The 25416-nt window shown below is 41.3% G+C and overlaps 1 protein-coding gene across 1 annotated transcript; it reads right to left on the bottom strand.

Annotated features, from left to right (window-relative positions):
- Nucleotides 1–3670: 3670 nt before the first annotated feature.
- LOC106561212 (transmembrane protein 53-A) lies at nucleotides 3671–11961 on the bottom strand. Its single transcript, XM_014124923.3, has 4 exons — nucleotides 11806–11961; nucleotides 9562–9905; nucleotides 9196–9442; nucleotides 3671–8278 (listed from the first exon to the last, which is right to left on the bottom strand). Exons 2-4 carry the CDS (start codon nucleotides 9826–9828, stop codon nucleotides 7917–7919), a joined length of 876 nt encoding a protein of 291 aa, XP_013980398.1. The 5' UTR covers nucleotides 9829–9905; nucleotides 11806–11961; the 3' UTR covers nucleotides 3671–7916.
- Nucleotides 11962–25416: the final 13455 nt, after the last annotated feature.

Consider the following 25416-nt stretch of genomic DNA (forward strand, 5'->3'; position numbering starts at 1 on the left):
TACAATATTCTTTCCTTCTGCACACACTTGACGAAATATTTTACATTCATGACACTGAAGGGGCTTGTGCACAGAAGCTCTTACAGGGTATCTCATGAATCCTAACTTTATATGAGAAGGGAGAGACTCATCAAAAACAGTAGCTTGGATGAAGTGAACTTCTTTTCTCCATCTACTGTTACCATGCAGGTCAATTGAGTGCACCAACCACTCCATCGATTCTTCAGTTAAATCCTCTGCCTTTATTTTTTACCTTTTTCTTCACTGTAACCCACTCACTTTCTGTACTCTTAGCTTCACATGACTCACTAGCAGTCTCCGCCATCTTCCGTCCATGGAACTTTACCGCCACCTACTGCACGGAGAACCCATCTCGGTCCTTGAGTAACCCCAACAGTACAAGTTGAATCAAGCACACCTGATTCAACTTGTCAATTAATCTTAAAACCATTAATGTGTTGAATCAGGTATGTTTGTCCAAAGCTGCCTATGGTCTTTACAACTACAACCAATTTTAAAAAAAGAAAATCAGCGCACTAGCGCGTGCACACACTTGTGGAAAGATGTGCCCGCCTATGGAAATCAAAGACCATCCAACTGGTTCGTTCTGCCGCCTCCTCTATTTTGCACCATCTCTCCAAACAAACACGTTTCCGCCAACCAGAGTCCCACAAAATTCAACATTTTTGTTCTTTTAAATCATGCTTTCCAAAAATAGAATGCATGACAATAGCTTTAATACAAGTGGTCACGGTGGACCTACAGTAAGTTTAAGTTTATTTTATTTTTACAGGGACAGTGCACATTAATCAACGTTTCAGTAAAAGTGCCGGTTTTAGCCAGCCGGCTAATTTTCAACCGCAGTCCCTGGACAGGTTAGTCCCTGGACAGTACTGGCGGATCATGAACATAAAGGTTTGGCTAAAACAAATTGACAGAATTGGCTAAATCTTGGGGGGGAAAAAACATGTAAAGATCTTGTCCATTGTCAACTTGTCATCTTTCTTTAAACTGGAAAGTGTAAATATTAGAAAAATCAACTAATGGTAACATTGACAAATTCATCTCAATGAATTACTTATCCAGTTAAAGTAAAATGGCACATCTGTTGGAAAACATTGCATTGAAGAGTTGCAGTATGTCTTTAACAAAATATTTATTTTTAAAGAATGGCGAAGACAATCAGAACTTCACTGCGATGTACACAGGAGAATACACACAGGGATGATAAGAGTATTTATTATATACACCCATAGATTTAGGAGGTCCTAGAGCAGGGGTATTCAACCTGGGGTTCGAGGTAATGCAGGAGGACGGTGAAAATATATAAAAACAAGTGGATTTTTATATGAATATCGCTAGCAACAACAATACATGTTTTTGAATGACATACCTACAGTAGAAAAGAGGAGAATATCTTCTAAAGGCTTCAACTCCTAATATTAAGCAAATTACACTCACTGGAGTATCATAGGCTTCAAAAAAAGCACCTGCGAATAGGCTACCAGTGAAGCAAGTGCTGCTGGTAAAGCTTTCTTGACTTGGGTATACATTTTTGTCAACACATTGCTAACCTTTGTTTAACCAGCTGCTCTTAGTGAAAATGTGTTTGGAGTTAGCCTATTAGCTACCTTCACAGGTCAAAATAATGAGAAAAAAACTAATCTACCAAATCTATTCATTTTAAAATGTTGATAACTTCTCCTTGCCATTATCATTCACCTGATGATAACACAAGATGCCACCTGGGTCACCGGTTTCCCTGGGCAAGAAAAGGTTGAAGACCCCTGTTCTAGTGTTCCTCATTTGATTGTCAAACAAGACTGCTACTTGATTGGTTAATATAGAACGGTGGGTAAGACTGACAGCAAATCTAAATTACGTTTCTATATAAAACAGGAGATTAATCATGTCTGGAAAATGTATCATAAACCACGTTTCCATTAATTTTTATGCGAGTAAAGTCATAATTTTAATAGAGTATGACAGCTGTGATGGAAACAATTTTATAAATGCCAACAGATAATTTGTTCGTTCGACACAGTAGGATCTTTTTGTGTTAGTAAAATTAAATCAAGGGAAAGGGGGATACCTAGTCAGTTGTACAACTAAATGCCTTCAACTGAAATGTGCCATACGCATTTAAAATTATGCAAGAAATGGCGGAGGAGAGTCCTTTATGCGCAAATATGTATATAATAACCATCATATCGAAGTAAACTTGGAGTCGAGCGATGATATGGTGTGTTGTCCTCCCACTACGACTCGGGAAACCATGCAGTTTATTAGGCTACTGATGAAATACGTTAAACTTCACAGGGTGGTGAAAGTGCACTGTGATCTTGATGCTCCTTTCAATACATAAAGGGTCATATTCTGGTGACATGATCGATGCTTAACTGCCTTTTGACATGCCAAATAAAAATTATCGCTCTTATCCATAATATTCATCATGTAGACCACAAGTCAAACTCATTCCATGTAGGGCTGAATATCGGCGATTTTTCGTTCCTCCCTTGTACTTGATTGATGAATTAAGGTCACTGATCAGTAAGGAACTCCCCTTACCTGGTAGTCTAGGAACTAATTGAAAGGTGAAAAAAAAATTTTTTTAAAAGACAGGCCCTGCATGGAATGAGTTTGACGCCCCTGATGTAGTCTATACCCGCACAGCCTACCCACACTGCATCTGCAAGATGTTGGCTGGAGCGCACGTGCCAAGACGCACATTTTATATTTAATGCAGTTTGTGACAAAACTATCGGTAGAATGGACAATGCGATGGAAATATATTGAACTTTGGGTTTTTATTCAGTATATGAAAACTGACCCTTTCTCTTAAGTTTTGGGAAAACACCACTGGTGAGAAAATATGCGGATTCTAGAGTATTCACATTTCCATCCAATTGGCGACAGATTGAAATCTAGATAGTGAAACAAAGCAATCTTGCATCTGTCTGATAAGTCAGGCTTAACTAAGGGATTTGTCAAGTAAGACGAAAACAAGTTTAACTGCTTGATAAGGAACAACGGAGTATTTTAAAATCATAGGCGTCAAACTCATTCCATGGAGGGCCAACTGTCTGGGTTTTCGATCCTCCCTTGTACAGATATGATTTCCTTACTAATCAGTGCACTCTCCTCACCTGGTTGTCTAGGTCTTAAATTTAAAAAACCAGCAGGCCCTCCATGGAATGAGTGACACACCACTGTTCTAAATGATCTTCAAAACAAGTCTGTATGCTCAGGGAAATATGTGTAAAGATACATTCTGAGAACCACCAGTGTAAGCGACTTGCGTATCAGTCATTACATTTTTTCACCTTCTGCCTATTTTCTCTTCTGTCCCTGCATTCATGTTGCTTTTGTTACTAAGTGTTAGCAGTATTATGCTGGATATTAAAGTTTACACAAGGATGTGTTCTTAAGGCTTTATAAGGCTGGTTATCATAAGAGGACATATGTCATTAGTTACACCCAATTAATAGGTCATTGTTAGTACAATTATGGCATGTTCAGCTTAGAGACTGTCTGCCCAGTTGAATCTCTTGGCAAACTGGGAGGGGCTCTCACTGGGTTGTGTTTGAGAAATTCCTCTTCATTAGTTACGTAACCAACAATACCACTCTGTATGCATATCTTTTACAAGACAAACTTAAGAACGTATAAATCCATTGAACAATTTTAATAAGATTGCATAGATTATTTAACACAAGTTTTGTAGTGTTTGTACGTCATAATAAAAAAAAAGTAGTAATTTAACACACTTTGCACTGTCCACCTCAATTTCAAACGTTATGAGCACAGCCAAACAGCAGAAGTGATGATTCAACTTCCGCTTTACTTTCCTACTGCAGCGCGCCGGTGGCAAACTTGCCAGAGTAAATTGATATAGTTGTAACAAGGATACATCCAAGTTCTCCAACTTTAGCTAGCTAGGCTAGTTCTGTTGTGATAACGTTAGTTGTGTCGCGTCAGCGTTAAAGGCCATCCACCAAGCACCATAACTATAGGCTACATATCTATAAAACATTTGTGAGCATCCACACTAGAGGAAAGATAATCGTTTTTTTGTTTTTTTTTTCATTCTGCAGTCCTACATGTCAATCAACTGATCAATGCATCATACTGCACGCTGCCTATTAATAAAAGGTGTTAACAAAACCATTCATGGGGTCTCTAACGCACAGACACAGGTTCAGACCATTCAATGCCGGGTATGTTCATTGTCAGTGAAAACTGCAAATAATGCATCGGCGCAACAATGTTATAATAACCGGCCAAAAGTTAGCACACCAGTGTACTTTGTCTTAACAATTCACAGGTACTGCAGGATTGTGTTCTAACTAGGCACCACACCTCACCAACTAAGCTAATTGATCAGTTCAATGATTGCCTAAAGTCAACATACCTCGTCTTCCAGGTCGGTTAAATCAAAAACATGAAGTGCCTGCGGCACCCAGGACCCGGGTTGCCTACTCCTGCTATAGCCGGTTGTGCATATTAGCTAGATATTAGGCCATTCATTAGCTAAATATTAGTGCTATAAGCTAAAGATTTACCAGTCAAAGTGCAAGAAAAACTAAGTTAACGGATTATGAAATTGAAGATCTGTACTGCGTGTTCCTCCTGGCTGCACTGTTGTCCCCATGACACGCAAAGCTTACGTTTTTAGACAATACTTTTAAACCTGGGCTACAACACAGTGCAATGAGGATGTATTATTGTTACCAAGTGCGTACACAATTCTTGTCCATAGGCTGTAATATGCAGTGATGTAGGCTAATTTGAATAACCTCTCAAATGTCCTGTTTTATTTCATGTCGAAATAACTGCATAGGTCAACAACCTAGGCCTGACTATGCAAACATTTGGATCACTTTGGGTCTTTTCAACAGTTTAGAAGGTCCAAAAAGGTACATTAGCAGGCCACTCATGATGTATTTTGTCAGGATGTAGCCCAGTGTTAAGATTGGCCAATTGGAAAATATGTGCTTCTCCTTTCCAACTCCCCACACGTTCTTAATGCTGTAGACTACTTTATATTCAGCAAGAGTGCATCTCTCATCCAATAGGCTATTAGTAGTCTATATACAGTTGAAGTCAGAAGTTTACATACACTTAGGTTGGAGTCATTAAAACAAATTTTTAACTACTCCACAAATTTCTTGTTAACAAACTATAGTCGGTTAGGACATCTACTTTGTGCATGACACGTCATTTTTCCAACAATTGTTTACAGACATATTATTTTACTGTATCATAATTCTAGTGGGTCAGAAGTTTACATACACTAAGTTGACTGTGCCTTTAAACAGCTTGGAAAGTTCCAGAAAATTATGACATGACTTTAGAAGCTTCTGATTGAGTCAAATGATGTCAATTAGCCTATTGGAGGTGTACCTGTGGATGTATTGCAAGGCCTACCTTCATACTCAGTGCCTCTTTGCTTGACATCATGGGGGGGGGGGGGAAGAAAAAAATAAAAATCAAAAGAAAAATCAGCCAAGGCCTCAGGAATTTAAAAAAATTATAATAATAATGGAGACATCCACAAGTCTGTCTTTATCCTTGGGAGCAATTTCCAAATGCCTGAAGGTACCACGTTCATCTGTACAAAAATAAATAAATAAATAATAAAAAAAAAATAGTACGCAAGTATAAACACCATGGGACCATGCAGCCTTCATACCGCTCAGGAAGGAGACGCGTTCTGTCTCCTAGAGATGTACATACTTTAGTGCGAAAAGTGCAAAGCAATCCCAGAACAACAACAAAGAACCTTGTGAAGATGCTGGAGGAAACTAGTACAAAAGTATCTATATCCACATAACCTGAAAGTCCGCTCAGCAAGGAAGAAGCCACTGCTCCAAAACCACCATAAAAAAGCCAGACTACAGTTTGCAACTGCACATGGGGACAAAGATTGTACTTTTTGGAGAAATGTCCTCTGGTCTGATGAAACAAAAATAGAACCGTTTGGCCATAATGACCATCGTTATGTTTGGAGAAAAAAGGGGGACGCTTGCAAGCCGAAGAACACCATCCCAACCGTGAAGCACGGGGGTTGCATCATCATGTTGTTGGGGTGCTTTGCTGCAGGAGGGACTGGTGCACTTCACAAAATAGATGGCATCATGAGAAGGGAAAATTATGTGGATATATTGAAGCAACATCTCAAGACATAAGTCAGGAAGTTAAAGCATGATCGCAAATGGGTCTTCCAAATGGACAATGACCCGAAGCATTCTTCCAAAGTTGTGGCAAAATGGCTTAAACAACAAAGTCAAGGTATTGCAGTGGCCATCAAAGCCCTGACCTCAATCCTATAGAAAATTTGTGGGCAGAATTGAAAAATCGTGTGCGAGCAAGGAGGCCTACAAACCTGACTCAGTTACACCAGCTCTGTCAGGAGGAATGGGCCAAAATTCACCCAATTTACTGTGGGAAACTTGTGGAAGGCTACCCGAAATGTTTGACCCAAGTTAAACAATTTAAAGGCAATGCTACCAAATACTAATTGAGTGTATGTAAACTTCTGACCCACTGGGAATGTGATGAAAGAAATAAAAGCTGAAATAAATCTCTACTATTATTCTGACATTTCACATTCTTAAAATAAAGTGGTGATCCTAACTGACCCAAGACAGGGAATTTTTACTTGGATTAAATGTCAGGAATTGAGAAACTGAATTTAAATATATTTTGCTATGGTGTATGTTAACTTACGACTTCAACTGTAAGTGTCCAACAAGCTTTTGTAGTCTTGCTTTTCCTGGGACTCAATATTTAACAGGAACAGCAGAGAGGCCAGGTGCGTAATTGCACAACAGAACAAAGACAGACAGGCTTGGGATGCAAACTATAGCCTAAATTAGAAGCATATGCATATTAGCCCATAATTCATAAGCTCAATACTGCAGTGAATATCACGTAAATTTACACAACAAAATATTTATCAGATAACAAAATCATAGGTAGCCTACACTGTGTGTGCTCCCGAGGCTGTGCTGAGTGTGCTCCCTCCCAGTCCCCTGGTACCAGCTTGAAAAGCTACCCTATAGTTTCACCTACCCTATAGTTTCAGCTTCTTAGGGACAAGAAATGTAGCCTACAACAACACAATGTAATGAAGAATGTTATTGTTTTCAAGTGAGTACAAAACTCTAGTCTTGGCTGTAAACTGCAGTGAAAAGCCTATGTCATTTGAATAACTGCTCAAAAGCCTGGCGTTTTGAATGCATATTCATTTCAAATTGATTGCATCTAGCCTGCCTGATTGGACAATCATTTGGAGCAATTGTTTTTTTTCCTCAAATGTTTAGCCTTCAAGGTCCAGGCACATTAGCAGGCCAGCAAAATGGGGTATTTTTTCAGGATTTATCAGCTAACAGAAACATGCTAATGCAGGGATCTCTAGTGGCGCGCATACGAATTATGATAATGCGGAGGAAGTTTGGCTTCAGTGTTTAAAAAGCGTTTGAAAATGAAGTGGATACTATTAGAGATTGGTGCTGTTGAGGTATTCAGAGCACTACGTAACCTACGTAATGCAGAGGCTATATCACATGACATTTCTGGTACAATTCCGAAACATCTAAACAATGACTCCTTTTGCGAAAAGTCTACAAAAGAGTTAATTTAATGTTTTCGAGAATGTAAAACTGTAGACAATAAGTCCCCACTATACCTAGAGTACTCAAACGTGGAATTTGTAGGTAAGTGAAGTGCAAACTGTCATGTCCTGGTCTTGAGGGGGTCCTGAGTGCTTAGGGGGTAGGGGCTAGAGTCTATTTCTGGACTGGACCACAGCTGTGCCTTGTTGTCACTTGGCCATGCTGAGGGCCTAAGGGGTAGTGGATAGGGTTAGGGATTGTTTCTGGACCGGACCACAGCTGTGTGGGTCCTGCCTAGGGTCACATCTTGGCCTTGAGAGGGACCATACCGAGAGTCTTTAGGAAGGTCTCCAAGGTAGACAGGTACTCCTGGGGGTGTCGTCTCAGGTGGCCTGCATGTGTTGACTCCTCCCACTTCCTGTCTGTCACCTCCATCCCTCGTTTTCTCCAGTAGGCGATGATCTCCTCCATGCCCTCCGGGTCGCACAGTGCGTCGTTCTGGCAGAAGAAGACGAGGGCGGGTGCGGTGACAGGGTTATTCCAGAAGACATCAATGCCGTTGTTGAAGTAGTCGACTGTGTGGTGTTTGAAGGCTCTGAAGTAGAGCATACTGGCCCATTTCACTTGGCTCTCCAGCCGGGGGAACAGGCTCTTACCTAGACCTGAAGAGATAATCAATGACAAAATGTAGTGAACAAGAAATATAAAAACGCAACACGTATAGTGTTGGTCTTACGGTTCTGGAGCTGAAATAAAAGATCCCAAACATTTTCCAAACGCACAAATAGCTTCTCTCAAATGATGTGCACAAATTTGTTTACATCCCTTTTAGTGAACATTTCTAATTTGCCAAGATAATCTATCCACCTGACAGGTGTGGCATATCAAGAAGCTGATTAAATAGAATGATCATTACACAGGTGCACCTTGTGCTCGGGACAAAAGGCCACTAAAATATGCAGTTGTCACAACACAATGCCATAGATGTCTCAAGTTGAAGGAGTGTGCAATTGGCACGCTGACTCCAGGAATGTCCACCAGGGCTGTTGCCAGATAATTTAATGTTCATTTCTCTACCATAGCCATCTCCAATGTCGTTTTAGGGAATTTGGCAGTACATCCAACCGGCCTCATAAATCGCAGACCACGCATAACCACTCCAGCCCAGGACCTCCACATTCGGTTTCCATACCTGCGGGATCGTCTGAGACCAGCCACCCGGACAGGTGATGAAACTGACGAGTACTTCTGTCTGTAATAAAGCCCTTGTGGGGAAAAACTCATTTGGATTGGCTGGGCCTTGCTCCCAAGAGGGTAGACCTATTCCCGCCCAGTCATGTGAAATCCATAGACTTGGGCCTAATGAATTAATTTCAATTGTCCGATTTCCTTTTATGAACTAACTCAGTAAAATCATTGAAATTGTTGCATTTATATTTTTGTTCAGTATAAATGTCCTGAGGATAAAGAACAACATCAGCTCACTGGTTAACCAGGCTATACTAGACAATGCTAGGCTGCCAGATGTGTTACACCTGGTCGGTATCCTCTCACGGTAACCCCTGTACCCCAGGCTCACCTGTAGCCATCCTCTCCAGCGAGCCCAGCACAAGGCTGTCATAGATGTGGCCTCTGATCCTCTGAGTGAAGCCGTAATACTTCTGTGTGTCGCGGGACACATGCACCAACAGCTGGGTGAAGGTGTACCCTCCTATGGAGAAGGCGTGCACGAGCAGGGGGCGTGACACAAAGCGGTCACTCTGCAGGAGATCTAGTACCCTTGCCCCGTAGTCCAGGCCCCAGCGAGGCCACAGGAACTGACTCACCTAGGGTAGAGGAGATATGTGAGGTATTTTAGAGAGGAAAGAGACCATAGAGAGGAGCATTCTAAACAGAATTTTTAAATAGTTAGATTTTCCACCCATGAACGTTGTCCCTTCCTCACCGCACTCTCCACTATGAGCACGTCAAAGCCTGTACGGAAGTAGATCTCACAGTACTTGGCCACAGCATGAGGTCGCGACCCCAACCAGGGCAGCATCAGCAGCAGGGGCTTGGTTGGGGCAGAGGTAAGGGCTAGGGATGGAGAGGTACTGGCTGCATCGTTCAGGGCAGACAGAGGGCCAGGGGAGGGTTTAGGTGAGGCTGTGTCATTCAGGTACAAAGTGACGGTCTTGCTGATGCGGTGAACGGTGACCCTACGGGCTTGCATGGTGACAGCAGGGATTCAGAGTGCAGGGTTAGGGAGCCTGGAGGTGGTGCTGTAAGGCAACTGTTGAAGGCTTTGGTCTGAAAGGGGAAGAAAAATATTTTGCAGACAGATTTGCTGTTTAAACATGCAACATTACAGATAAGGTCCTTATGCTTCCACACACTATCTTTCACACCATCTTTGATATGAAAGATAGTGTGTGGAAGCATATATATATATTCAATTGATACACACCTTTATAGGGTTAGGTTTCCCCACACTTCAATATTATAGCGGTTGTTTACAGAAAACAAAACGGAAGACTGAGTGGACTAGCTCACTATGCTAATTAGCTATCTGCATCTCCGAACACGTGTGTAAATGGAAGACGGACGCCACAAACGTGTTGTCACTGAAAAATACTGTTGGCTGCAACGGCGTTAAAACAGTACTTACATTTGGGCAGTGGTGGAAAAGATGCCTTAATAGAAAATGACTCAAGTTAAAGTCACCCAGTAAAATACTACTTGAGTAAAACGCTTAAGTATATTTAAAACCAAATACTTTAAGTATCAAAAAGTCAATGGAATTGCTAAAATGTACTTAAGTATCAAAAGTAAAAATCATATCAAGTTCCTTATATTAAGCAAACTAGACGGCAAAATGTAATTTGTTTTAATGACAGATAACGCATTTGTGTTTAGTGAGTCTGCCTGAGCAGAGGCAATAGAGATGTTCTCGATAAGTGTGTGAATTGGACCATTTTTCTGTCAAAATGTACTTTTGGGTATCAGGGAAAATGTATGGAGAAAAAAAGTACTTGATTTTCTTTAGGAATGTAGGTTAGTAAAAGTTGCCAAAAATAATAATAGTAAAGTAAAGATACCCCAAAATCTACTTAGCATTACTTTATTTTTACACCACTGCATTTGGAAAATTATTTTGATGTGATATGAAAGAGGGATTTGTGTTTCTAGAACCGTACTGCAATTGAGAATCGATTCACGTTTAGATAGTGCATTTGACTGTTTTGTCTGTTTTGTCTTCTAGAGCCAATTCGCCTTTAAACGGAATGTAATGTCCTTGGACTATAAGGAGCAACGTTAGGCTCCTTTAGTCCATTATTGGGATGGTCGTATCCTACAACATTCTGCCTTCTTCCTAGTTGAGCCATTAGCCCTGCCCACCACTGACTCATGTGAACTACAATCCCGACGCTGTGTTTTAATGTTTAGAAACGTTAATAATCATTGCTTGTAATATGGCTTTCCAAACATATGGCCCTTATCTTTCAGCGAGAAAGAATCTTTCCACACACCACACACACACTGTAGCCGTTTTGCACAGATCCATATAGCTATTAGTCCCTCCAAAACTACACTTCCAGAGTTAGCTTACACACAGGTGTTCGGAGCATACTAGATAGCTAATTAACACACACACACACACACACACACACACACACACACATTTTTTCCCTCATTGATATGAAAGAAACTCCGTATTCATCCAAAACCGTGAGGCAAAGGACGCGTGTTACTGTTCAGATTGAGCATCGGGGCTCTTAACAGTCCAATGACTTGTGTCTGAGAGTCATTCAAGGGGAAATCGTACCCCTGACTTTCTCAAGGACACAGTCATTATGCGCAAACACAACCAAAGGTTAGCTGCAAACTTGGTAGCTGATAATATACATTTTTAAAAAGCTGGTAGCTGGCCAAATGAACGAAAATGGATTGTTCCAAATTTTTAAAGGCATGTTAATGGTCTGTGTGGCCGAGATTAATTCAATAACTTAAAAAAATATTTTAAAAAAAAGACTTTAAATCGAATGATCAAGCGGTCAAAACTGGCAAAGCTAACTTTGGTCTAGTTAGCTTACTATCGGTAGTTAGCGGGCTAGCTACCAATGTTGCAAAAGGCTATATATCATATATACAGTATTGACATCAACACTTAGGAATGTTACTAGCTAGCTATCATAAGACCTTTCCTTACCTGTGAAACCGTATTTTGTGCCAAAGTGCCCCGCCCCAACGTCCCCGAAGTACTCATCAGAGACCGTGGTACACACATATCACAAACCCACACAAAAGGGGTTATTTATATATCTTAGACAACCCGGTGAAATCGTGCCTACATCCGAATGGGGGCGCTGATGGTTAGCTAATTTAAACAACGAGCTGGTGATGGGCATTCTGGCTCTTTTCAGTGAGCCGACTCGTTCGGCTCAGCTCACGTAAAAGAGCCGGCTCTTTTGGCTCCCAAACGGCTCTTTAAAAAAAATATGTTTTGTATTTTTTCAAGTCAAACCGTTTGCGATAGTTTGACTGATTGGTGTTAAAACATTTCTAATTAAATTATTAAATGAAATCATACTCTACCTTAACCACAATGTATTTTAAAATGCATTGGTTTGTTATGAAAAATAATGCTATTAAACATTTGCATTTAAAGTATAACTTTTTAATGTATATAAACAAAGTGCATATAAATGTAACAATTCAAAACTAATACAATCTGAACAACATAATAATAGAATATTGCTCCATATCAAAGAAAAATAAATAATGTGCAAAACTGCTGCATCCCACTTAAAACAGTAAACGTCCCTCTTTTCTCTCTCTTCTTTATTGCCATGTTATAACCAGCAGCACACAGCAATGCTGACCATATTTAGCTTTTCTGAGAGATTTGCATTCAGAAATGCAGCTGCCTCACTTTCGAGGGGCTGATGCGGTTTCTTCTCTCAGTAATTGTTTGTCCCGTTTTTGAGAAGACCCTCTCAGAGGGAACGGATGTGGCCACCATGCAGAGTCTCCCTGTCATGACTTTAGTAAGCCGTGGGTAGACAGAGGCCTTGTTCTTTCACCAGCTCAGAGGATCTGCAGATCTTTGGAGGGGCTCCTCCAAATAGGATCGGACCTCCATTATGGCATCTGCTGAGGGGTTCCTTCATGCTGCATCCCCAGATCCTCTCTCGTCAAACAGCATCATTCGTTATTTGAATTAGTTAATTCTATTCATTTAAATCTTTTGGTTATTCATATCTGAATTTTTTAAATATTTTTATAAATAGATTCGTCTCTTCTGATATGCGAGCCGGCTCTTAGAGCCGACTCGTTCGCGAACGACCCATCACTACAACGAGCTACATAACCCATTATGCATGCCGTGGTTATATGAGCACTCTATTTTTTATCCAAACAAAGCCCCTTTTATTTGCCTTGAATAGTTCAATTAAACCTGGCTGGCGCGCGACCCACGTGACTACGTCAGGACACCTTCGAGAGCTGGTGTAATATGGAACGCCAAAAAAGATACACGTCAAATAACACAGCTCTATTATAGAATGTTGTGTGTTCTGAATTTGTACGTGCAAACCAAGCGCCACCACTACTATCAGTAGTAGCACAGCCGGTGAAATCGTGCCCACATCAAAATGGGGGCGCTGATTGTTAGCGAATTTAAACAACGAGCTACATAACCCATTATGCATGCCGTGGTTATATGAGCACTCAAATTTTTATCCAAACAAAGCCCCTTTTATTTGCCTTGAATAGTTCAATTAAACCTGGCTGGTACGTGACCACTGTCAAAGCTGTACAAAAAAGTCGGCAAACAAGCAAACACCGCCCACGAACGATGTGTTTACAATAACGCGTTGGTAAAAAGTATTATTTGTTCGACCGCAACTCCTGGGGTAGCTAGCTAGCACCAATACAACCAGCCTGAAAACAATGACCAGTAGAAACTGTAGTCCTTTTCATTATTCTTAGCAATGATGTAGGAATCCTTGTGAGTAAGTATTAGCTAGGTTGCAACTTGTTGTTCGCCTATTGAAATTGAACTCCTGTTCATGAAAATAAATAGCTAGCCAGCTACTTAATAACCCCATTGCCTAAAGCTAACGTTATAAGCAGCCAGCTAGCTTCATCTGGCTAGTGAAGCTCTACCGGACCGGGTTATGTGTTCTGAAGCTAGCCACAATAAGGATTAGGCACAATAGTGTAATTTGCGGTTTCCCTTCAAAATCCAAGTAAAAGTGATGCAGAAGGTTACAAGTTGTGGAATCATGCCATATTTAGACTAGATCATGTTAAACATGATTGGAATGTGAAGCAATGAAATGGGTTATCAATCTACTCTGTGACACCCACAGAACACAACTGTGAAGAGTTTACGAAAATATTAGCGTTGTAGCTCTTATCGGGGGACTGTGACTGTGAAAGCACCTCCCCAGTCAGCCTATTGTGTGTATTGACATTGATGTTGCGCTGTACAGTTTTACCTAAGGATTGGGGATCAATGAAATGGGGTATCAGTCTAAATACCCAATATATTTTTTCCCAACGTCCTCCTCAGAGTTATCAGACTCCAAAACATCCACGCAGTATCGTTTTTACTCGGGAATAGTGTTCAATCAACATAGGTTGACAATAAATGTGGCTCAATTCACAGTTGTTTCAGAGTCCTGCAATAACTATGACGCTAATGATCTCTGGGTGTCACTGAGTAGACTGATACCCCATGTCATTGATCCACAATCCATAGGTAAGGCTGTACCGTGAAATAAGAATGCCCCCAATGCAATTCTAAAGTATAATACATCCAGTGTGATTTCAACAGATTTTTGCCAAATTAACAAATTATTGTCTTTTGTTGATTTAATATAAAAACATTCCAACCTCGTTTAGCATGATCTAATCAATTATGGCATAATTTACTATTTGTATTCATTTGCATCACTGTCAATTACATACTTTTATTTTGAAGGCTAACCGCAAAGTCCACTATTGTGGCTAGCTTCACATAGATGGGTCCGATCACAATTAATCAAATAAGAACTGTTTTACAAATTAGGGTTATTTTAGATGACACCTAGCTAGCTAGCTACTGAAACATATTATGTTGTTTTGCAATGTTTTTGGGGAAGAACATTGTTTGCATCTGTAACCAGGGGCGGAAATCCCGGGGGGGACACGACCCCCCCATCCTGGGAAAAATATGATTTGTCCCCCCCCCCCAATATATCACTGAAACATAACTATGTAATTTAAATAATATTAATAATACGCAATGAAAGCAATTGTGCTGATTATAGACACTTAATTGCGCGTTTTTAAGTTTCAAAAGATTGCGACCCCCCCCACCCTTTGCCTCACAATGGTTTGATCCACTGCCAGTTCCTTAGTTGGCAAGGTAACAGAGGGGTCGTGTCTACTGTCTGAAAGGCACTCAATGAACGTAACTGACGTGAGCTTAATCCAGTCAATCGCGCACACACACTAGCTGAATATGCAGAGCTAGCGCGCAATATTAACTATTAAGTTAGCTAGTACCTATTCCATTTATGTGGCCTCGTCAAAGATGGAATCTTTGCTATCGTCAATTTATTCCATGATCAGCATGCAGATGATGTAAATTAGTGCTTCAAAGTCCCTGTGATAAGGTTAGCGATAAACTGAAGTCCAAACTGAACAGAACTACACTCTCTTCTACCATTGTCTTAAATATATTTAATGGTCTCGGTACAAAAGCTAAATTGTCGCAAGGGAACTTTTATTTATTTTATTTCACTTTTATTTAACCCGGGTAGCAAAGATTATAGCAAACACCACTGAAACGGAATTGGTGCTCGCTAGCTTTGCAAATTCAGCTATTGTTGGAAGCCAGCCAATATGAAACAAACTATTAAAATTGCAAAAGGTTGCAGCATATGTTGTGTAAATGGTGAACTCATACAGCTGTCAACTCTTGTCATTTTAATCCGTTTCACATTTGCTAGCTACCTTTTAGATCAATGCCCAAATAGAATGATAAAAGATAAGATGATAGAAGCCCATCTCCTACTGTAAATAACCTACACACTGTGTGTGTGTGTGTGTAGCCAGCCAGCCAGGTAGAAAAATGGCAGAAAAATAAAAGACGGACATCAGAGTATTTTTCAGTACACCAAAACGCAAAGTAAGAACCCTAGTAGCCTAATATCTCAAAGACTAGTTGATAAAATATTCATAAGAAAGAAATGAAATTCTTATGGAAATGTTTCACAATGATGTCATTAGGCAGAGCAGGCAACAGATGGCACACAGATAGCAGAGTTGGGGACAGATATGCAGGGACAGACTGGCAGAGACAGGGAGTCTCAGGTAAGTTTGTTGAGTCTTTGTTTGGCAACATTATGAAAGGTTCTCAATTTCTTTAACTTGGAAAATAGGAACATAATTGGAAAATGCCATGGATACACCCACTCTCAACTTAAACTGGTGACTGAACTAAGATTTGTTAAAGGCAATGGTATTGCTGTTGTGATTAGTTGTGTAGTTTTGGGTACCGGTAGTTAGGAGTACGGCAAACACCTTATTTCTTTGGTTCCTCAATATACATTTACCATATTACAATGTAGGCTATGTGTTACAGCACTACTTTTGGTGTCCCCATCAGGAATTGCTCTTGAGAAAATTTCATGTAATTGTCCCCTCCAAAGTTGATATCAGATTTTCGCCCCTGTCTGTAACAGTACCGCTTCCGTACCTCTCCTCGCCCCTACCTGGGCTCGAACCAGGGACCCTCTGCACATATCAACAACATTGTTACCTATCGCTCCAGAAGGGGTAAAAGTTAAAAATCTGTCATTCAGCCTTTGAACAAGGCAGTGTTCCTAGGCCGTCACTGAAAATAAGAAATTTGATCTTAACTGACTTGCCTAGTTAAATAAAGGGGAAAAAAAGGGAAACAACTACTTAAAGGGCTCAGAGCGAGTGACGTCACCGATTGAAAAGCTATTAGCGCGCACCCCGCTAACTAGCTAGCCATTTCACACCTGTTTCACATCCATGAGCTAGCTAGCTTTTTTTTATGACTAGCACTGTAGGTGCGCGAGACAACTTTACCAGCATCATAGCATACTTATCATGAATCGTTGTGACATACGAAATATGAGTGATAGTTATTACACATTGATTACACTATGTAAAACATTTATGAACGCATTAAATTATTATGTGACGTGCAGTCATATTCAGGTCCTGATTGGTAAAGAAGCTTATTTGACACGTCAGATAGTGTTTTTTGACACGCAAAGACCCAAACGGCGTTCCATAGCTAGAAGGGATCCAGCGTTTGTCAAATTAACGTCAAGAATTGACTTTTTTGTAACAGGTTAGGATAATTTCTGTAGCAGGTTAGGAAAATGAACATAGTAATTTTATGTATAAATAGCCTAAAAAATATATATAAACAAACCATAAATGTCAAATGTTTTGTTTTCTTGGAAAGCTGTGAGCGCTATTATATGATACAATATCAGTACTTGTTGCATTTACAACTTGTCTAAATCCTATTATCAACTGATTTCAGTGGAATGTTGGCATATTGTCAGTGAATTACAAAAAATTAATGGAATCTCTAAAACTGGCTGGCTAGCAAACATACATTCCAGATAAATTATTGAAATTCATTTTTTATACAACATCTTATCACATCACTGGCAAACCATGGTTGGCCAACTCCCCGACCAAAATAGCTGACCTTTATCCCATCATAAGAATTCTATGGTCCCTAGCTAAACACTAATCCTAACCTTAACTCCTACCCTAACCCCAAACTTAACCCTTACCTAATCTTTACCTTAACCATTTTAAATTTCAACTTCAATGGGGTGATGTCAGAGTTGGAGGTCTCGGGATCCCAAATAGCAAGAACCAATTTGTATTTATTTTTGTATTTTTTATTTAACTAGTCAAGTCAATTAAGAACAATTTCTTATTTACAATGACGGCCTACCAAAAAGCAAAAGGCCTCCTGCGGGGACGGGGGCTGGGATGAAAAATATATATATATATAGGACAAAACACACATCACGACTAGAGAGACCTAAGACAACAACATAACATGGCAGAAACACATGACAACACAGCATGGTAGCAACACAACATGGCAGCAGCACAACATGGTAGCAGCACAACATGTTAGTGTGACACACACAAAATGTATGGTCACATTTGTGTTTATGTATTGTTTCTTTGTATTGGGAAAGGATGCTTTTACTGAAATGTCAGTCCTCCAAGGTTTCGCCATTGCGAGTGTAACAGTGTTCCGTCCCTCTCTTCGCCCCAACCCGGGCTCGTTACCCATCGCGCCACAAAAGCCAGGGGTTGGGGCGAAGAGAGGGACGGAACACTTGCAACGCAAGGGGAAACCCTACTTCAAGTCTCAGAGCGAGTGACGTCACTGATTGAAATGCTATTAGCGCGCACCAGCGCTAACTAACTAGCCATTTCATATCGGTTACACGAGGCATTTATACAACTGTTGGCCAGTAGGGGGCAGTGAGACGTGTTCGCTTTGCATTTTAGAGAATTTAATGTTGTAACTGATGTTTAACCTCTATTTAACCTGTTTAACCTTTAATGGGATTGGTAATTTATCCTGTGTTACAGGAACAATTATCTGTGGCACCAGTCCCAAAACTGGGACCTGTAACAGTAGCAGCACAAAACATGATACAATCATTATTGGGCACAGACAACAACACAAAGGCAAGAAGGTAGAGACAACAATACAACACGCGAAGCAGCCACAACTGTCAGTGTCCATGATTGAGTCTTTGAATGAAGAGATGGAGATAAAACTGTCCAGTTTGAGTGTTTGTTGCAGCTCGTTCCAGTCGCTAGCTGCAGAGAACTGAAAATTCGAAAATTCAAGACTCTTGGGTGCTGTCATAGATTAGAAGTGCCCATCCAAGAAGGCTTAAGGTCATTGGCCACAGATAAAATGACGTCAAATCACGTTATATCTACCGTAGCTTTGATTGGACTGTTCATGTCAAAATCATACTTTCATAATCTTAGCTATCAAGCCAGACAAGCAGTCATCATGCATTAAGTCGGCAATCTACTAGCAAATCCTTTTCAATCCTTGTCATATGAAGTGAAATTATAGATTAAACATATCGGTGCTCATCGGCCATTGGACATAAACATTACACAACAAGTTGGAAATTGCAAATTCAACAATGAGTGCTAAGGCGCCACTGCAACCCCGGGTTCGATCCCAGGCTGTGTCTGTGACCGGGAGACCCATGAGGCAGCGCACAATTGGCCCAGCATCGTCCGGGTTAGGGGAAGGTTTGGCCGGCCGGAATGTCCTTGTCTCATCATGCTCTAGCGACTCCTTGTGGCGGGCCGGGTGCCTGCAAGCTGACTCGGTCGTCAGTTCCGACAGTGTTTCCTCCGACACAGTGGTGCGGCTGGCTTCCAGGTTAAGCGACCAGTGTGTCAAGAAGCATTGCGGCTTGGCTCTCGACCTTCGCTGAGTCCGTAGGGGAGTTGCAGCGATGAGACAAGGTTCTAACTACCAATTGGATATCATGAAAAAGGTGTTAACACCATGGGCCAAAAACGTTTGAATCCATTGGCCAATCTGTCAATCCAGCATGACTTCTGCCGCGTTCAAAACAACTGGAAACTCGGAACTGGGAAATCTCAGTCTTCAGTGAGTGCAAGACAACTGGAAACTTCAAGACAAGTGGATAAAACTAGCTCCGACTGGGAAAATACGGATAATTATTTTGAACGGTTATCCAAATCAGAATTCCTAGTTGGGATTTCGGGCCTATTTCTAGATCCCACAAGAAGGACCGCCACGCCACCTTTCTGTTCAAGTGAACACAGCACAACAATGTGAGTCCAAATATGCCAGGGAGATATGTATACTGTAGCCAAGAAAGTAATGCTAAGTGTATGTTGTATAGTAAGCGGTTAGTAGCCCATGTGGTCCATTTCCTCCCTCATAACTTAGCCTACTGTTCTGACTCTGATGATGCACATGTAGCCTATAGCCTGTTTTAGAGAAATGAAATCATTGATTATTGTAAGAACTTTCAGTGTCTGTTTATATGCCCTCTTTCTTTATCCTACGTTTCTAGCTTGGTATACTGGGAGAATACTGTAAGAACGGCCCATGTTCGGAATTCTGTCACTGTACATTTCAAAAGTGCTGAACAAATACTTATATTGACTACGTCCATCTTAGCTCGCTCATTAATGTCTTAATGAATATTACGGAATGCCTCTTATCTGCTCGTCGTTCTCTTATGACATAGTTTGTACATCTCAATTGTCAGTAGAAACCACATTTGTTTAAGCATGTCATCCATATCAGCTATGTTTGTTTTTAAAGGCAGTAAATGAGGCTGAATGAACTGTTTTGCTGCCAGACAAGGCTCCGCTGATAGCCAGGTGTAAGGATTCACTCTATGGTGCTGAAAAGAAAACTCTGCTGTTGTGACAGCTTTATGTAGGCCCTAACAGTTGTTGGACACCGGTTGGCACCATTATAGTGCAATGAATGTATTGGTTAGTGTTGTGTAATGTAGTGGCTTTGCTGGCATGCAACCCCCATTTCTTTATTTTTTGTCCCAAAAAGATTTACATGCTAAAATCGCCACTGAAGGTTAGACTTTTTGTCCTTTTTACCCATCTTCATTCACTTTGACCACTTTGCCAACAACTGAGACAAAAAGTTAATGACATCTTCCACTTCTCTGCTTTTCAAATCTGAACTCAGAACCAAAATATATTATACCAATCAAACGATACAGCTGTTTAACTACACATGTCAAAGACGTTTCCTCTAACGGGACAAGGTAGCACGTCCGGTGAACAGGTCAGGGTTCCATAGCCGCAGGCAGAACAGTTGAAACTAGAGCAGCAGCATGACCACATGGACAGCAAGGAGTCATCAAGCCAGGTAGTCCTGAGGTATGGTCCCAGGGATCAGGTACTCCGGGAGAGAGAGCGAGAGCATACTTAAATTCACACCGGATAAGAAAGAAGAAATACTCCAGATATAACAGACTGATCCTAGCCCCCTGACAAACTATTGCAGCATGAATACTGGAGGCCGAGACAGGAGGGGTCGGGAGACACTGTGCACCGTCCGACGATAACCCCAGACAGGGCCAACCAGGAAGGATATAACCCCACCCACTTTGCCAAAGCACAGCCCCCACACCACTAGAGGGATATCTTCAAACCACCAACTTACTACCCTGAGACAAGGCTGAGTATAGTACACAAAGATCTCTCCCACAGAATGAACCCTTGGGGGGCGCCAACATCTTTGTCTACTTCTTTACTATTCAAATCTGGCGGCTGAACAAAAATATATCTTGCAAATAAAAAGTTAACTTTCAGTAACTGCATGAACACATTTTTTTCTCAACTTTTTCCAAACAACTGCATTCTCACAACAAATCAGACAAAAACTTAGAGCATATGCAATCTTCCTCTACTTCTCTACTTTTCAAATAAGAAAGCGGATTGGGAATAGCTTCTACCTAATCAATAGGTAGAGCTGTTTCAATAACCCATCGACTCCTTTCTTTAAAGTTCTGTTTCAGACTGAACAGCTAGCGCTAAGATTTCAAATGCTTCCCCAGTCTGGGCGAACTGGAATGATACAGAAAATATTTCTAATGCTCACTAGCGTCATCCTCCTTCTCAGGATCATGCTCTGTGCTCTAAATAATTCAACTGGCTAGTTTGCCTGTCTGGAATAGAAGGTCGGGCTGTACGTTGATCCTGCTGCTCTGATTGGATAGAGTGAAGCTGTCTCCGTTCACTTGCTTCATAATTCACCCGAAACACACCATGCGATGAGAAGTTTTTCCACACGCAACAATAGACTCTGACCACAACCACACTCTTAGAAAAAAAGGTTATGGATAGAACCAAAAAGGGTTATTTTGCCTTCTTTATCAGTGATCAAGGTAAGACCCAGATGCAGACCGTGTCAAAGTAACAGCAACATTACAGCAACATGGGCAAAGGTACAGGACGGCAGGCAGGCTTAGGTCAGGCAGAGGTCAGTAATCCAGAGGTGGAGCAAAGGTACAGTATGGCAGGCAGGTGGGTACAGGGTCAGGACAACAAGGGTCAAAAACCAGAGGACGCGAAAAGAGACTGGGGAAAAGCAGGCACTGACACAACGCTGGTTGGCTTGACAAACACGATGAACTGGCAACAGACAAACAGAACACAGGTATAAATACACAAGTGATAATGGGGAAGATGGTTGACACCTGGAGGGGGGTGGAGACAATCACAAAGACAGGTGAAACAGATCAGGGTGTGACATGCTTCATATGTAGCACCCTTAAAGATTCTATATAAAACCTTTTTATATGGTTCTTTGATCAGAACCCCCGGGGTTCTTCTTCACTGAACCAAAATAGGTTCCATATTGAACCCATGGGTTCCTTATAGGGTTCTATATGGAACCAATTTCTGAACCCTAAGAGGTGTCATATATGAAGCAAGCATATAACCCTTTTTGGTTCTTTCCAGAAACTTGTTTTCTAAGAGTGCACAAAACTACTGAACACAACCAGACAATTATTTACAACATAACTACTTAACCACACAACTACTGACCACAACCACTAACCATAACAACACAACTACAGAACATGACTACTGACCACAACAACTAATCACAACTATTGAACACAACTCCTGACCACAACCACACAACTACCGAGCCACACAACTAATGTCCAAAACTACACAACTACTGACCACAACTCCACAACTACAGACCATAACTTCTGACCACAACTCCTGACCGCAACCACACAACTCCTTAACACTACTGACTGCAACTATTGACCACAACTACTGACAAAAACAATACAACCACTGACCATAACTACTGAACCATACACATACTTAAAACTACTGAACACAACTACTGACCACAGCCAGACAATTATTTACAACATAACTACTGAACCACAACCTCACAACTACTGACCACAACAACACCACACTGCAACTTCTAATCACAATTACTGATCACAAGCACAAAACTACTGTCCACAACCACAACTAGAGACCAAACATACTGAACACAACTCCTGGCCGCAACATTTGACATTTTAGTCATTTAGCAGACGCTCTTATCCAGAGCGACTTACAGTAGTGAATGCATACATTTAATACATTTCAAGCATTTTTTTTTTGTTGTACTGGGCCCCCATGGGAATTGGACCCACAACCCTGGCGTTGCACACAGCCTGCTGGTGTTGCAAACACCATGCTCTACCAACAGAGCCACAGGGAAAACTACCACGGCTACTGAACCACAACTACTGACCACAACAACATAACTACTGACCACAACCACACAACTACCGAACCACACAACTAATGACCAAAACTACACAACTACAACTACTGAACACAACTCCTGACCGCAACCACACAACTACTGACCACAAAACTACTGAACCGTACACATTCTTACCAAAACGACTGACTACGGACCACAACTACACAACTACTGACCAAGACTACTGCCCATAATACCACAACTACTGACCTCACAACTCCTGAGCCACACAACTGAACCAAACACGTACATACTTATCAAAACTACTGACCACACCACAACTACAACTAGAGACCATAACTACTGACCACAAATCCTGATCACAACCACAAAACTACTGACCACCCCTACTGAACCACAACCATACAACTCCTGACCACAACCACAGTCTACTACTGACCACAACCACTGACCACAAAATTACTGTCTACAACTACACAACTATTGAGCCACACAACTACTGACCACAACCACACAACTAGAGACCAAAAATACTGACCACAAATACTGAACACAACTACTGGCCGCAACCACTGAACCGCAACACTACTGACTACAACTACTGACCACAACAACACAACTACTGACCACAACTACTGGGCCACTCAACTAGTGACCACAACTAGAGACCATAAATACTGAACCACAACTACTGACCACTACTGAGCATAATACCACAACTACTGAATACACAACGACTGAACCACAACTGCTGACCACAACCACAGAACTACTGGCCACAACAATACAACTACAGACCCTAACTGCTGAACCGAACAACTGAACTACACACCTACATACTTACCAAAACTACAGACCACAACACAACTACTGACCAGAACCACACAACTAATGACCAGAACCACACAACTACAGACCACAAAACGACTGACCACAACCACTGAACCACACAAATAATGACCACAGCCACACAACTACTGACCACAAAACTACTGTCTACTACTGACCACAGCCACACAACTACTGACCACAACAACTGAACTACAGATCATAACTACAGACCACAACTACTAATCACAACTACTGACCACACAACAATTGACTACTTCTGACCACAACACAATTGACTACTTCTGACCACAACCACAACTACTGAGCCACACAACTACTGAACCACACAACTACTGAACCACACAACTAATAACCACAACCACACAACTAGAGACCAAAAATACTGAATTCAACTCCTGGCCGCAATCACACAACTACTGACCACAACTACTGAACCACAAAACTACTGACCAATTCTACTGACCATAATACCACAACCACAGAACTACTGGCCACAACAACACATCTACAGACCCCAACTGCTGACCCCAACTACTGACCCACACACATACATACCAACACTACTAAACCACACACCTACATACTTACCAAAACTACTGACCACAACCACACAACTACAGACCTCAACTACTAAACACAACCACACATCTACTGAGCCACACAAATAATGACCACAACCACACAACTACTGACCACAACTACTGACCACAAAACTACTGACCAACACTGGCCACAACTACTGACCAAGTCTGACCATAATGCCACAACTACTGACCACAACCACTGATCACATCACAACTACAGACCGTAACTACTGATTACAACAACTACTGACCACACAACTAGAGGCCACAAAACTACTGAACCACACACCTACATACTTACCAAAACTACTGACCACAACCAACCAACTACTGACCACACAACAACATCAACAACTAGAGACCATAACTGACCACAACCACACAACTACTGACCACACAACTACTAAACCACGCAACTCCTGACCACAACGACCGAACCACACACCTATGTACTTACCAAAACTACTGAACACAACACAGCTACTGACCACACAACTAATGACCACAACCACACAACAACTAGTGACCGTAACTACTGACCACCCAACAACAAGTGACCATAACTACTGACCACAATGACTGAACACAACTCCTGACCACAACCATACAACTACTGAACCCCACCTACTGACCACAACCACTGAACACAACACTACTGACCACAACTACTGACCACAACCACACAACTACTAAACCACACAACTCCTGACCACAACGACTGAGCACAACTACTGAATTACACACCTACGTACTTACCAAAACTACTGAACACAACACAGCTACTGATAACTACTGACCACACAACTACTGACCACAACTAGTGACCACAATGACTGAACACAACTCCTGACCACAACCACACAACTACTGACCACAACTCCTGACCACAACCCTACTAAAACACAACTACTGGCCACAACTACTGACCCACAACCAACTAACCACACAACTACAATTACTGACCACATCCACATAACTACTGACCACACCCAACCAACTACTGACCACACAACAACACAATGAGAGATCATAACTA

The sequence above is a fragment of the Salmo salar genome, chromosome 10 (genome assembly GCF_965601325.2).
Source record: "Salmo salar chromosome 10, fSalSal1, whole genome shotgun sequence".
NCBI classification, from domain to species: Eukaryota; Metazoa; Chordata; class Actinopteri; order Salmoniformes; family Salmonidae; genus Salmo; species Salmo salar.

What these genes read in the sequence shown, in the direction of transcription:
- LOC106561212 (XM_014124923.3), bottom strand. Translation starts at nt 9,828, where the DNA reads ATGCAAGCCCGTAGGGTCACCGTTCACCGCATCAGCAAGACCGTCACT. An exon ending in TGCTCATAGTGGAGAGTGCG is followed by an intron (nt 9,443 to 9,561) that starts GTGAGGAAGGGA and finishes CCTCTACCCTAG; the next exon opens with GTGAGTCAGTTCCTGTGGCC. An exon ending in GCTGGAGAGGATGGCTACAG is followed by an intron (nt 8,279 to 9,195) that starts GTGAGCCTGGGG and finishes TTATCTCTTCAG; the next exon opens with GTCTAGGTAAGAGCCTGTTC.